Genomic DNA, 15,859 nt, shown 5'->3' on the forward strand with positions numbered 1-15,859 from the left:
ATGAGGCAGGACTCGGAAGAGAGAATGAAGAACCGACAGAGGCCGGGTGAGGACGTAGGAATGGCAATGGGAGCCGCGGAGGGCGGTGCTGGCCCGAAGCTCGACCCTGAGGAGAGGGCGACGCCGTGCACGATTGAGGACGAGGACTTCCGGGCGGGATTTGACGGCCGGAAGTGGGAAGTAGAGTGGTATCCGAAGGAAAGCTCGCCCGTCTTGAAGAACAAAGTCGACTGCTACACACGGACCCTCAGAGAGGGGGTGAGGGAGGACTTTGACCTCGAAGTGGAGCGATGGATCGAGGAAGGAATCTTGAGTCCCTGGGAGGAACCGGTGGAGGGCGGAATCCTGCCCTTGATGGCGGTAGTGCAGCCAACCAAGAGAAAGGTACGACCGGTGCTGGACTTCCGAGAGCTGAACCAGTTCGTGAAGTGTCATACTGGCGACGATTTTGTAGATGTATGTAGTGAGACCCTACGCAGGTGGCGCCGAAGGAGGGGGGCGTCCGCCGTTGTAGACTTGCGGGCGGCTTACTTGCAAATTCACGTGACTAAGAAGTTATGGAAGTACCAGCTAGTAAAATACAAAGGGAGAATTTACTGCTTGACCAGACTTGGTTTTGGGCTCAGCTCGGCCCCGAGGATCATGACGAGAATCCTGAAGACGGTACTGGGGAAGACTGAAGCGATGAAGAAGGGCACTGACTCGTACCTAGACGACATACTGGTGGACGATGGCATAGTATCAACGTCGAACGTGGTGGAACATCTGGCTCGATACGGATTGACAGCTAAGGAACCGGAGCCGTTGGAGGGAGGAGCGGTGTTGGGACTGCGACTGGAAAGGAACGCGGCAGGAACGCTGATGTTCAAGCGAGGGAACGAGATCCCAAAGGTGACCGACGAAATGTGTAAACGAGAACTTTTCTCCCTTTGCGGCAAATTAGTGGGCCACTACCCGATCGCCGGATGGCTTCGTACGGCATGTAGCTACATTAAGAGGAGGGCGGGATCGAAAGATTGGGGAGAGAAGGTTGATGAGGACACGCTAACCATGATGCGCGACGTTGTCCAGAGGACGATGCACGATGATCCTGTGAGAGGACAGTGGAACGCGCCCCAGCAGAGCCATGGCGTAGTATGGTGCGACGCGAGTAGTATCGCAACCGGCGCCGTCTTGGAGATAGGGAACGTGATAGTCGAAGATGGAGCGTGGCAGCGGAAGAAGGACGACTACCACCATATTAACGTGTCAGAGTTGGACGCGGTCATAAAAGGAACAAATTTGGCGCTGAAATGGGGGCTGCGTGAGATCGAGATCAGGACGGACTCAGCCACGGTAGCGGGGTGGATGAACTCGGTGCTGACGGCTGAAAAGAGAGTACGCACGAAAGGAGCTGCAGACATCCTGGTGAAGCGCCGCCTCGGGATCCTGAGAGAGTTAATCGACGAGTTCGGCATGAAGATAAGGGTGAGGAAGGTATCCTCGGAGGCGAACAAAGCGGACGCGCTTACCAGAGTAAAGAAGAGCTGGCTGAAAGCGAAGGAAGAACAGGAAGAGAAGCTCGAGATGTGCGCCGCTGGGTCCTTTCGTGCGAAAGAGTTGCACGAAACGCATCATCTAGGGGTCGATAGGTCATTGTTCCTGGCAAGGAAGGTTAACCCGAACATATCAAGGGAAGAGGTGCGGCATGCGGTGAGGGCGTGTGCCCGCTGTCAGTCCATAAACCCAGCCCCCAGACCGCATTCAGCGGGGGAGCTCTGCGTGGAAGAGAACTGGGGGCGGCTGGCAATTGACGTAACCCACTATCAAGGCACCAGATACTTATCGATGGTCGACTGCGGCCCAGGGCGGTTCGGCATTTGGCGAGAACTGAAGGCGGAGACTGGAGAAGAGATTGCGCGGGTGATGGACGAGGTATTTTTGGAGCGGGGCCCAGTGGATGAAGTCCTGATGGACAACGGCACGGCGTTCCGGTCGGAGGCACTGAAAGGTACATTGGACAAGTGGAACACAAGACGCTTCTTCCGGGCAGCGTACCGGCCGAGCGGAAATGGGATAGTAGAACGACACCATCGTACAATTAAGGCCATAGCTGAGAGGGCGCGAATACCGCCGACGGAGGCAGTTTTCTGGTATAATATCTCCCCCAGGTCAGGCCAAGACGACCGCTCGGTTCCGCAAAAGGCTGTGTTCAAATATGATTGGCGCCATCCGCTGCAGGGACCGAAACTGCCGGCCAACGCCGAAGAAGGCCCCGCCTCAGTGCAGGTGGGGGAGGAGGTATGGGTGAGACCAAAGGACAGGAAGTGCACGTCACAGTGGACGAGAGGGACAGTGACGGAGGTGAACTCCCGGAACAATGTTTCTGTTGAGGGAGTGCCGCGACATATCTTGGATATACGGCGGGTAGTGAGTGAAGGAGAAGATGAGGAGGAAGGCCACGGGGCGACAACAGAAGAGGATGGGGTGTCTCAGAGACCCCAGCGCGAAAGACGCCCGCCAAGGTGGCTACAGGACTACGATGTAGAGGAAGGAGAAGACGAGGAGTAGGGTGATCTCTAGATCAAGGGGGTGTGTGGTGTGAGCGTGAGTGTGTATGGCGCGGATGGGGACGGACGGTTGGCACCCCCTCCCCCTCTTTCTGGGGGGGGGGGAGAAGGGGTCAAAGGGCACGAGCACTGGTATCCCCCTTCCCACCCGAATGCGGGGGGGTGGCCTCACGTTGGCTTGGGTGGCACAGTGCCGAACAAGGACCGCGCGTGGGTGGTGGTGAATGCGAGTGTGAGTGGAGTGTACAGTACCCGGAAAGGGGGATATGATAAGCTAGCATTAACGGTTAGGAGGTAGGGAATTAGGCTAGAGAAGTGGAGAGTGTGCCGCAAAGGAATGTAAGGGCCCACCCAGGAGCGACCGAAACCGAAGAACCGACGTCATCGACGCACAAGTAAGTACTTTTGAATCACACCAATCTTGTGGTACCTTTCCTTCTTTGAGTGAGAAATCAGTTATCTTGTGTATTTTGTCCGTTAGTTCATCTATACATTCTTTCAATATCCAATTAGCAATTCCATCCAGCCCGTGTGACTTTCTGATGTCAAGGTTTTTTATTTGTTCTCTTATTTCTGTCACCATTATTTCTTTCATTGTGGGGGATCTTTCTCTCTGTCCTTCCTCCCAAGTTTGTGAGTTTTCAACTGTGAATACAGATTTAAAATGCTTGATCATAATTTCAGCCATTTCTACATCATCTACATTTTTTTTTCCGCACAGTTTAGGTTGGTCCCTGCATTTTTCTATTATGTATTTACCTAGTTGTAATATATGGGTGGGGAGCTATGCTCGTGGTGACCCGTCTTTGTATCTCTCCGCATCAAGTTTTATCTTAAAATCTTGTATAGTGTTTGCACATACTGTTTTGTTGTCTAATTTGTTCAATGTATTTATTGTTCTGTGTGGGAAACTGTTCCTTTTCAAGTTTTTTTCTATAACTATCCTTTTTCAATTTTTTTTTCATGTCCTCTTGTTTTACTATTTTCCCACACTAACAGGTCGTTCCTGTCTAAAACTTCCATTCCTTTCATTATTCTGTAGATAGTCAGCAAATCTCCTCTTTCTCTTCTTTGTTCCAGAGTTGGTAGGTTCAATTTGGATAGTCTTTGCTCATATGTTAGTTCAGCGAGTGTTGGTGCTAGTTTGGTTGTCGCTCTTTGTAATCTTTCTAGTTTCTTAATATTCTTTTTGGTACTGGGTCTTTGTAAGTGTGTGCATATGTGCTCAGAACTTTTTCACCCTTATAAAGGAGGTAGCAAAGTCAAGGCATGCACCCACTCCCATCCACCACTTTTGTTTTCCTTTTATCTTAGTTCCACATCCTTGTCTCCTGCCCACTGCCTGGGTCAGAAGCAATACAGGAAGACATAGCACATCCACAGTGGATCTGCTTCACTTACACAGTGACCCCTCCCGCAATGTTTCCTCATATGGTAAATAAAAAAAACCAGGGAGAAATCCCTTTGGGCTGTGTCAAAATATCATCCATACACAACCATCCTCCACTCACCCCAATCCCCTGCCAAATATATACATTGTAGAACAAATGGCTAGTAACAGCAACATAATTCAAACAATCAGGCCCAGCCATTGCAAGCTTTGAACTTAGGTCCCTCTGAGTGTTCATCCCAAGCATTACCACTTAGCCACTCTGATTGTCTCGAAACCTGATATGATCTTATACCCAGGGTTGGGTCAACTGAATCTACAGTCCTGAAGACCATTTTCTACATGACCCACTGACACCAGAGAGCAAGGCAGGAACTAGGTTAATTCATTTTACCATTGTAACTATTATAGAATAAGTCATTAATAACAGTGATGTGATTCAAACTATTGGGCTTGGCCATCACAAGCATTGAATTTGGGTCCCTCTAAGCATGAGTCCTGAAAATGGGCTTCAGGACTGTAGATTTCAGTTAGCCCAACCCTGGGTATACGATCATACTAGGTTTTGAAACTTTTAACAATCTGAATAGTGTGCGGGTGATAATGCTTGTGACACCCACTCAGAGGGACCCAAGTTCAAAGTTCTCAACATCCAGGCCTGGTTGTTTGAATTACATCACTGTTACCAACAATATTTCTATAATAGTTGTAATGGTGAAGCAAATTAATCTTGCTCTCCAGCATCTTTGGGTCATGTAGAAAACAGGCCTCAGGACTGGAGATTTCAATTGGCCCAACCATGGGTATAAGATCATATCAAGTTTCAAGACTTTTGATGATCTGAGTGGCAAAGTGATAACACTTGGGAGTTATACTCAGAGGGACCTGCATTCAAAGCTCACAATGACTTGGCCTGATTGTTTGATATATGTGTATTTACCTAGTTGTACCTAGTTGTATTTTACGGGAAGGGGAGCTATGCTCGTGGGGTCCCGTCTTCATATCTCATTTTATCTAAACTATTTTTAAATTCATGTATTGTTTTTGCACACACCACTTTCTCATCTAACTTGTTCCAACTGTCTATTACTCTGTGAGGAAAGCTGTTCTTTTTCAAATCTCTTCTATAGCTGTCTTTTTTTATTTTCTTTCCGTGTCCTCTAGTATTTCTGTCATCCCATTTTATCAGATTCTCTCTATCAGTAATTTCTATGCCTTTCATGATTCTGTAAATAGCTATCAAATCTCCTCTCTCTCTTCTTTGCTCTAGTGTCTGTAGTTCAAGTTTTTGTAGTCTCTCTTCATATGATAGTTTTGAGAGTGTTGGTGCCAATTTTGTAATTGCTCTTTGTATTCTTTCAAGTTTTTTTATACATTTTTTTGTACTTGGTGACCATATCGTTGCTGCATATTCCAATCTTGGTCTTATCAGAGTGATTAGGATTTTCTTCACCATTTCTTCATCCAGGTATGTAAATGCAACTTTGATTGTTCTTATTAAATTATAAGTTTCTCCAAAAATCTTATCTATATGTTTCTCAGGTGACATATTATTCATAACAATGACTCCCAGGTCCTTCTCATTTTCTACTTTTTTTTATTCCTTCTTCTCCCAATTTATATGCTCCTGTTATTCTGTTTTTGCTTTTTCCAAATTCCATTATACTACACTTTTTTGTATTGAACTCCATCTCCCACTTCCTACTCCATTCCTGTACTTTATTTAGATCTCTCTGTAGTGATTCACAATCTTCTTCAGTTTTCACTCTTTTCAGTAGTTTTGCATCATCTGCAAAGAAGCTCATATAGGTTTCAATTCCTTCATCCATATCATTAATATATATAGCAAACATTATTGGGGCCAGAACTGTTCCCTGCGGAACACCGCTTATTACTTCATCCCATTTTGAGTGCTGGTTTCTTATCACTACTCTCATTTTTCTTTCTTGCAAAAAGTCCTCCATCCAATTTAGTAGTTTGCCCTGTATTCCTCCTTGAGTTTCTAATTTCTTAAGCAACTTCTTATGTGGTACTTTGTCAAAAGCTTTCTTTAGGTCCAGAAATGCACAGTCCGCCCATCCATCTCTTTCTTGTATTATATCTATTAGCCTTGAATAGAAACATATTAAATTGGTGACGCATGATCGTCCTTGTCTGAATCCAAATTGCCTTGGATTTAACACTTTGTATTTTTCTAAATATTTTACCCATCTACTGTACTTTTGATAATTCTTTCCCAAATTTTTGCTATTGTACTTGTTAGAGAGACTGGTCTATAGTTGGTAGGTTCTTCTTTATTTCCTCCTTTATATATAGGTACTATATTTGCTTTTTTCCAATCTTCTGGAACTTTTCCTTCTTTCAAGGAACTATTTAGTATGCTATGTATTTTGTCTGCCAGTTCATTCCTGCATTCTTTCAGTATCCAGTTTGCTATTTCATCTGGTCCATGCGATTTTCTGACATCAAGATTACTCAAGTGTGTTAATATTTCATTCTTTGTTACTTCTATTTCTTCCATAGGGGGGACTTTCTCTTTCCATTCGTTCTCTTCAGGTTGTATGTTCTCCCTTGTAAACACTGATTTAAAATGTTTGTTCATAATTTCCGCCATTTCCATTTCCTCAGTGTATTCAACTCCCTCCTGTCTTAATTTCTCCAAGTCTTGTTTGTTTTTCAGTTTATTGTTTACAAATCTGTAGAATAGTTTTGGTTGATCTTTACACTTTTCTATGATATCTTTTTCATATTTTCTCTTTTCCTCTCTGCACATTTGTACATATTCATTTCTATAACAGGTATATATTTTCCATTTTTCAGGTCTTCTGTCTTTTTTCCATCTGGTCCAGGCTTTGTCTCTTTTGTCTTTTAACTCCCTACAACTTTTGTTGTACCAGCATTTTACATATTCTTTTTCTTGTTTTTGTCTTGGGACATACTTTTCCACTCCTTTTTTGTAAATTTTTGTCAAAATATTCCATTTCTCTTCTACTGTTGTTTCTTCTTTGTATATTTCTTCCCAGTTTTCTTGTTGAAAGAATTCTCTTATTTTATCAAAGTTTGTTTTTTCATACATCATTCTTCCTTTTCTATATTGTTAATTTCTTTTCATATATTTTTCTTCATTAAGTTCCAGTTCAATCAATATGTGGTCACTTTTACTTATTGGTGTTTTATATTCAATTTTATCCACTATTCTAGGTTCAGATGTAATTATTAGGTCTAGTCTCGATGGCTCTTCTTCATTTCTATACCTAGTGTTCTCCTGTATCCACTATGTCATTGTATGGTCAGTAACCATCTCAAGTAGAGCGTTTCCCCATGAGCCGTCTCCACCCTTTACTGTCATTTCTTCCCAGCAGATTTCTTTGCAATTAAAGTCGCCCATCATAACTATCTTTCCTCCCTCTTCCATTATCTTGTTTAATGTTATCTTTGTGTCCTCTAACATACTTTTATGTTCACTCTCTTCCCATGAGGCTGTTTTCGGGGGCACATAATTTATCACAAACTTTCTGCTCTTCTTATCTCTGTCTTCTACTTCCATCATTATCATCTCTACTGTATTCTTTCCATATGTGACACACTTCACGTTTATATCCTTCTTAGTCAGGAACATAACTCCACCCCCTTCCTTTTTCACTCTGTTTCTAATCCAATAATTATATGCATCATGTCCTACACTGTTGGGTGGTAGTGGACCTTTTAATTTTGTTTCTACAATTCCCATTATGTCTGGTTCTTTTTCTTTCAAATAATCATTCAGCTCATTCAATCCTGTTATTAATCCATCTATATTTGTGTAAGACACTCTTAGTTTTCTGCCACTTCCATTGTGTTCTCTGTTTCCCTTTTGTTTTTCTCTTGTATGTCGACTTTCTTTAGTTTCATATTCACTACTCTCTAATAGAATCTCTCTTTTTCTGGCTCCGTTCTTATCTCGTTTTTTTCCTTTGCTTCAAGTCTTTTCTGTTTTTCTTCCTCTCTTTCCTCTTTATTCATTTCCCTTTTTATCCATACCTTTTTATATTGTTCACTTGTTGCTAGTTTCCCTGTTTTGGATAAGATATTCTCAGCCGTATTTTGTGACCTGAATTTAATCTTAATTGGCCTGGTCTTGTCTGTACTATATTTCCCGAGCCTGAATTTCTCTTCGATTTGTTTCATTATTTCTGGTTCATCTTCCTGAACTAATTCTAGTAAATTTCTTACTTTTTCATTTTCCTCTTTGATTCTTGTGGTTCTATCTGGGTTATGTTTCTCTTCCATTCCTAATATAATTATACATTTCTTTCTGTCTGCTAAGTCTCTTACTATATTCTCCTTCTGTCTCATCACTTTAATAACTGAGTTTTCAGTTTGTTCATTCATTTGCTGTCTGATTATGTCAGTGAATGCAACTTTGCTATTTTCTTGGATTTTTTTCCAACCCTCCTTGTTCTCCTTATTATTCTCCTTTTAGACTTTATTCTCTTCTTTTACTTCTTTTAACTGTTTTTTCAATTCTTCAATTTCCTTAGTTAAGTTTTTGTTCGCCTTCTCTAGTTCTTCCAATTTTTCAACTCTCCGTACAATGTTGTTAACATGACCGAACCTACGCTCCAAGTCCTCGATCATCTTATCGACCTTCTCTTCTAGTCTTGTCAGTCGGGGGGGGGGGGGGGGTTGTGTCCCCCCACCCTCTTTAAACCCCTGGAAAATATTCTCATCACTTTCTACTGTATTGCTCTTATCTATACTTCTAATCTTTACATTTTTATTAGACATTTCATCGTCGCTCAGCTGGTCGGGGGGCCGTTTGTTTACCTTTCGCCTGTCTGCCTGGGCCAAGTCCTCTCCTTCCTCATTTCCTTCCATTTCCCTCAGCAATCCCTCCCCTTCTCCTCTTTCCCTACTTTCCCACTACCCCACGAGCAATTTCCCCCCCCCCACCCTGTAAATACAATAGGCACTTCTCTTTGCGTTGGGATCCACGAAACTTAAATTTTCTTCAGAACGTCTTCTAAGCCGTCCGTTCGTTGAAGTGTGTGTGTGTGTGTGTGTGTGTGTATATATATATATATATATATATACAGTCGAACCTCGAAAAACCGGACCCCGAATGCCCGGACCCTCATATGACCACACATACTACCTCACCCCCCATCCCCCCGCCCATTCCACCTCATGCATCACAACATCATCCATATACAATCATTCTCCATTCACCCTTGTCTTCTGTCCTCTCCCGTCCTTCCTCAACAGACATTCCCCTCTTCCCCAAAGCCCCCTTCACCCCATCCATCCACCTCATCCTAGGACGTCCCTTCATATATATATATATATATATATATATATATATATATATATATATATATATATATATATATATATATGTATGTATAAATTCCCTGTTTCTTGCAAGGGGATTAGGACTTCTTCCATATTTTGTTCCTGGAGAAAGACCAACTGCTGACTTATGACCTTGTGGTGTGTCCCAAGATTGATTTCCACCAGGGAAGTCAAATGAGGGGCAAAGGTTAACTCCCTCGGGTATCTAGTACCTGTCATGGATTTCATTTCAAAGTCCTGCAAGTCTTCACCTCCTCCCCTAATGAGAAGATTGCAGGATCCCAAGGTAAGACTCAGGGACTGGAAATCTGGAAAAAGAGGACCAACTAGTGCCCCACCACTGCACCATCTCCAAGTGCTGCCAAAGTGAAGACCATGACTGAGATTGACTATATTCAGTCACTGTCTCTCTCACTAACAAACAATAACACTTTCTCTTTCTGTCTCTCTCTCCTCTTGCTCCCTCCAACTAATTAATAACCATAAGTCCTCTGGTGATGGTAGGGGCAGGAGATGGGGATATTGGCATGAACGGAAGGCTAGCAGTGAGCTCCAAATCAGTGCTTTTTTGCTAAGAACAAGGCAATGCCTAAATTGTGTTTATGAAAGAGAAGTTGTGTGTTTCGAGTGACCGCTATGGTGAAATAAGTATCCAGTTTGATTTAGTGTACTAACACACAAAACGGAGGACAGAAAAGAAAAAAGGAAAAATGAACCAAAGAAGAGAGGATTGGACATGAGCAGAGAAGAGTTACCACTGGGGGCGTTACCGAAAAAAATTTAATGATACCCCAAGGTCAAATCAAAGGTGGGAAAACAATGCCTTTTCAGGGTTTACAAGAGAAAGAGGACTATTAGGCAAAGGTTTAGATGTAGAAAGAGAAACTAGGTATAGCAATGTACTAAGAAATTGGGATATTAATGACTTGATGGAGGAACTAATAGATTTAAAATGTTATAATAGAGCAATGCACAGAGAAATAAACTATCTACAAAAAGCTAACAAAGAGATGAACAGAAAGCTTAATGATCTAAAAATTAAATATGGTCAGAGGTGATAACAAAAAAAATGAAAAATGAAGATAAAGCAAAAATGAAGCGTTGAAAAAAGAGGTCAAAGAACAAATACAAGCAGTGACTGAAAAAGTTGGTGAATCAATTAAGGAGACGGATCTCCTAGAAATAAAAAATCAATGGAAACAAGAACAAGAAAATCAGAAAATAACATTTAAAGAAATAGTACAACAGCAGGATGAGGAAAATGCCAAAGAAACAGTAATTAAAGTAATTAAAGAAAAGGAAAACTGGGTAAGAGACACAGTTTATCAAATATAAGTGCGTTGTATTTTATGGTATTAAAAGAAAAACAATGTATATAGATACCAAAGAGAAAAAGAAGAAAAAGAAATTGCAAAGGCAATTCTGAAAGAGGTTCAAGAGGAAGAACAGGAATTAGGCAAAGAGATTGAAGAAGTGCATAGGATGGGACGATACTCTAGAAGTCTAGAGAAAAACACTATAGGACACTAAAAATCAAACTAAGGTCTCAAATGATAGCTGAAGTGGTATTATCAAAAGCAGCAAAGCTGCCAAATAGTGAAAATTACACAAATGCATGGATAAAAAAGGAAATGAGTGATGAGGAAAAGGAGAAAGAAAAAGCCCTTAGAAATTAAGCAAACAAAAAAAAACGAAAGAACTTTTTTTTTTATTGGCTGCGTGTTATTGTGGCAAAGTAGCATGCAGTTAATACTTTAGGATCTATATGGGGCGCCCCTATGGACCAGAGCCACACATCATTTTGCCTATGATAGAGGAAAACTCTGTTCATAGAGAAATTATACTTTTATACTACGACTGTCCCTCCATTATGCTGTCCCCCAACCCCTTGTTGCTGTCCTGTGCCATTTCTCTGAGTATTCATTTTCTGTTTTTGCCGACCCTGTTAATATTCACATCTGATCCTGAAATCGTGGACAAATTGAATTACAAGGTATCAATTGGGAAGAGTGACCACATACTCATAGAATTCGAACTAAAAGAACAAAATGATGTGAGAAGAAATGAGAAACATAGAGAAGGATGATTAATGTACAACAAAACGGACTTTGTAAAACTAACTGGGAACAATTTCAAATGGAGAAACAAAGATGGAAGAGAAATGGAACATATTAAAAGAAATATACAAGGAGGGAACAGATAAATATGTACATACATACATATACCAAGGCTTTTTCCCCCTTCCAAGGGAGGTAGCCAAAAAGGGAAAGGCATAAAAACACTCCCACCCATTTCATCCCTAAATACACTCCACACCCCTCCCACCCTTCCTCTCATCTGAGCACCTCCTGGATGACGGGTCATCCCTGCACCCTGCCCACCGCCCTGGGTCAGAAACAGTGTCGCAAGACACAGCACATCCACAGCAAGGCCGCTTCATTTAATCGGCGACCCCCCCTCTCCGTCCCCCTTTGCATATAAGGCGAGGACGGGGAGAAATCCCTTCGGGCTGCGTCAAAATTTACTCACACATACTACTCCACCCCCCACCCCCCGCCCATTCCTCCTCATGCAGTCACAACATCATCCATATACAACCATTCTCCACTCACCTCTGTCTTCCGTCCTCTCCCTTCCTTCCTCAACAGACATTCCCCTCTTCCCCAAAGCCCCCTTCACCCCATCCATCCACCTCATCCTAGGACGTCCCCTCATGTTCACTCCCTCCACATCTGCCTTCCATACCTCTTTTACTAGTCTTTCTTCACTCATTCTTTCCATGTGTCCAAACCATCCTAATATTCTTTCATCAACCCTATCTCCCAAATCCTTTTTCACCCCTGTTCTCCTCCTCACCTCCTCATTTCTCACTCTATCCAGCCTAGTAACCCCCACCATACTTCTCAGACACCTCATCTCAAACACATTCAAACTCCTTCTCTCTTCTTCTCTTATGTTCCACGTTTCTGCCCCATACAGTTCTGTTGGCACAATCACTCCTTCATACAGTCTCCTCTTCGCATCCATTCCCAAATGTCTATTCCTCATTACACTCTTTAATCCACCAAGGCATTTACTCGCTTCTCTCAATCTACATTCTACCTCCACCTTCACTCCACCTTTTCCTGCTACAATTGCACCCAAGTATCTAAAACTATCCACTTCCTCCAGTCGCTCTCCCTTAATGTTCACTTCCAGTCTACTGCCACTTTCACCCCTTGTACATCTCATCACCTTACTTTTATCCACATTTATCTTTAGCTTTCTTCTATCACATACTCTCCCAAACTCTGCCACCAGCTTCCTCAATCCCTCCTCTTACCCTGCCACAAGCGCAGTGTCGTCCGCAAACAACAGCTGGCTCACCTCCCATTTTTCTCCATTTTCTTTAACCATCTCCAATCCCTGACCCACTACCCTAGCATTCACCTCTCGCACCACCCCATCCATGTATAAGTTGAACAGCCAGGGCGACATAACGCATCCTTGACGAAGTCCCACCTTTACTTCAAACCACTCACTCTCTTCATTTCTAATCCTGACACATGCTCTACTACTCTCATAAAAACTCTTGACAGCTCCCAAAAGCTTTCCTCCTATCCCATAAATCTGCATAACCTCCCACAGTGCCTTTCTGTCTACCCTATCATAAGCCTTTTCCAGATCCATAAAAGCCCCAAAAAACATCCTTCCCCTTTCCTATAGCTTTCTCACATATCTGTCTTACCACAAAGATCTGATCTACACAACCTCTACCTGTCCTAAATCCACACTGTTCCTCACCAATTACTCCTTCTGTTCCTCTCCTAATCCTCTCAATTAAGATCCTCCCATAAGCCTTCCCTACTACACTTAACAGGCTAATCCCTCTGAAACTACTACATTCACACTTGTCCCCTTTTCCCTTGTAAAGAGGAACTATACAGGCACTTCTCCAGTCCTCCGGTACTCTACCCTCTCTCCAGCAAACATTAAATAACCTCACCAACCAGTCCACCATCACTGAACCTCCCTTTTTCAGACATTCTGCATGGCATCCATCCAGACCAGGTGCCTTACCTACTTTCATCATTTTTACAACTGCCTTCACCTCATCCTTCCCTATTTCTCCTCCATTCTCCTCACTCATCACTCTCATTTTCTTCGCATTTCCCACTGCAACTATCTTTCCTTCCCTATCCTCCTTCACATTTAGCAACTCCCTAAAATATTCTGCCCATCTTCCCCTTACTGCCATCTCTTCCATTATCATCTCTCCATCTGTACCTTTTACCTTTTCTTCTCTACTTGATTCGCCTCCTCTTCCTCTCTTAATTTCTTTCCAAAACATCTTTTTATTACTTTCAAAATTTTCTGTCATACTCCTACCCCATTTCACATCTGGAAAACATTGAAAATAAGGAACTTGCTTTCAAAGAAATAGTCAAGCAGCAAATGTAGAATAATGCAAAAAATACAATTATCCAAGTGATTAATGAAAAAGCTAATTGGATCAGAGATACAGTAGACAGGAAAAAATGTATTGTGGTATATGGACTAAAAGAAAAAACAGGGATTGGCGAGGTACATGAGAGAAAAAGAAGAAAATGAGACAGCAGTAGAAATCCTAAATGAAATTCAGGGGGGAGACCCAGATGCAGGCAAAGACCTGGACGAGACATATAGAATCGGTCGCTATTCTAATGATAGAAATCGACCTCTAAAGATAAAATTACAGTCACAGATGGTAGTAGAAGACATATTTGAAAAAGTAGGCAACTTGGCAAGGAGTGAAAGGTACAATAAGATATGGATAAAAAGAGAAATGAATACTGAAGAATTAGAAAAAGAAAAGTCACTAAGAGAAGAAGCAAAGGAAAAAAAAACTCGATGAGAACGGAGAGTAATCGACATGAGGTTTAGGAAATGCGACATCAAAACGAAAAAAACAAAGACAGAAAAAATAATGGAGGAAGAAGGAAATTAAAAGTGGCCTATACTAACATTGACGGAATAATTTCAGGTCTGAACGAACTCAATGATTACCCGCAAGAAGAAAAACCAGACATAATGGGAATTGTAGAGACTAAACTAAGAGGTGAAATACCATCCATCGATATTGGACAAGGACTATATAATTACTGGATAAAAAAACAGGGACAATAAACAGGGAGGAGGAATCATGTTATCGGCCAAGAAAGACTTAAACGTGAAAAAAATTGCGGAGGGCAAAGGTAATGTTGAACTGATCATGATAAAAGTCGAAGGCAAGAATATGAAAAGTAGAAAGTTTGTGGTGACCTATGTGCCCCCAAATCGAACGCTTGGAAAGAGAACGAACATACAAAAATGCTAGAAGATACAAGGAAATCACTAAATGAGATACTAATGGGCAGGGGTAATCTGGTAATTATGGGGGACTTCAATTGCAAAGAAATTTGTTGGGAGAACATGACAGTGCGAAGGGGAGACGACTTGTGGGGTAATGTACTGCTGGACATGACCATGGAATACACAATGACCCAATGGGTCAGCGAAAACACCAGACACAAAAGCAATGAAGAGCCGTCGAAACTAGATTTAATATTTACAACAGAACCTGAAATTGTGGACAAAATCCATTACAAGACACCAATTGGAAAGAGTGACCATATACTCATCGAAACTGCACCAAAGGAAGCAATAGACATGGAGAGAAATGAAAAGCATAGGAAAGGAAGATTGATGTACAACAAAACGTACTTTGCAAAACTAAAGATATTCTTCCGGAATGCAAACTGGGATAAATTCTATATGGAAGAGACAAAAGTGGATGAGAATTGGAATATCTTGATGGAAATTTACAATGAAGGGGTAAGCAGGCATGTACCAAGACAGAAGCGAGAGAGAGAGTACATCAAATGTTGGTTCAACAAAAGATGCAGTGAGGCAAAAGACAGAAGGGACAAGGCTTAGAAAAGGTGGAGAAAAGATAAAAAACCTAGTCAATGGCAAATTTATATAAACTATAGAAATAAGTATGTTAATGTGAGAAGAGAGGAGAAAAGGAACCATGAAAAGGATTTTATAGATAAATGCAAAGATCAACCCAAACTATTCTATCGATATGTGAATGGTAAACTTAAGAACAAACAAGAAATGGTAAAACAACGCCAAGGAAATATAGAATACACAGAAGAATTAGAAATGGCCGAAGTCATGAACAATCACTTTAAATCTGTCTTCACCAGAGAGAAAATACAAAATTGGGACGAAGATAATAACAAGCAATCTCCCCACATGAGTGAGTTTACAACAACACAAAAAGAAATATCAGAACACCTATCAAAAGTTGATGTCAGAAAATCACATGGCCCAGATGGTATTGCAAATTGGATTCTAACGGAATGCAAAGAAGAACAGATAAAATACACAACATAATAAATAGCTCACTCAAAGAAGGAAAGATACCTAAAGACTGGAAAAATTCTAACATTGTACCAATAAGGAGGAAACAAGGAAGAACCCACCAACTATAGGCCAGTATTACTAACAAGCACTATAGCCAAAATTTGTGAGAAAATCATCAAAAATAGATGGGTAAAACATCTGGAAGACAACAACATAATAA

At 41.7% G+C, this 15,859-nt stretch overlaps 1 protein-coding gene across 1 annotated transcript in view; it reads left to right on the forward strand.

Annotated features, from left to right (window-relative positions):
* Window positions 1-354: 354 nt before the first annotated feature.
* LOC143033143 (uncharacterized) overlaps window positions 355-15,859 on the forward strand; it is a 39,280-nt gene continuing 23,775 nt past the window's right edge. The window contains exons 1-2 of the mRNA XM_076198345.1: window positions 355-2,268; window positions 4,530-4,653. Coding sequence (XP_076054460.1) covers window positions 355-2,268; window positions 4,530-4,653 — 2,038 coding nt within the window. The remainder of the gene's footprint in view (window positions 2,269-4,529; window positions 4,654-15,859) is intronic.

This window comes from Oratosquilla oratoria, chromosome 15 (assembly GCF_046742065.1).
Source record: "Oratosquilla oratoria isolate Oo_2021 chromosome 15, ASM4674206v1, whole genome shotgun sequence".
In the NCBI taxonomy this organism is placed as follows: Eukaryota; Metazoa; Arthropoda; class Malacostraca; order Stomatopoda; family Squillidae; genus Oratosquilla; species Oratosquilla oratoria.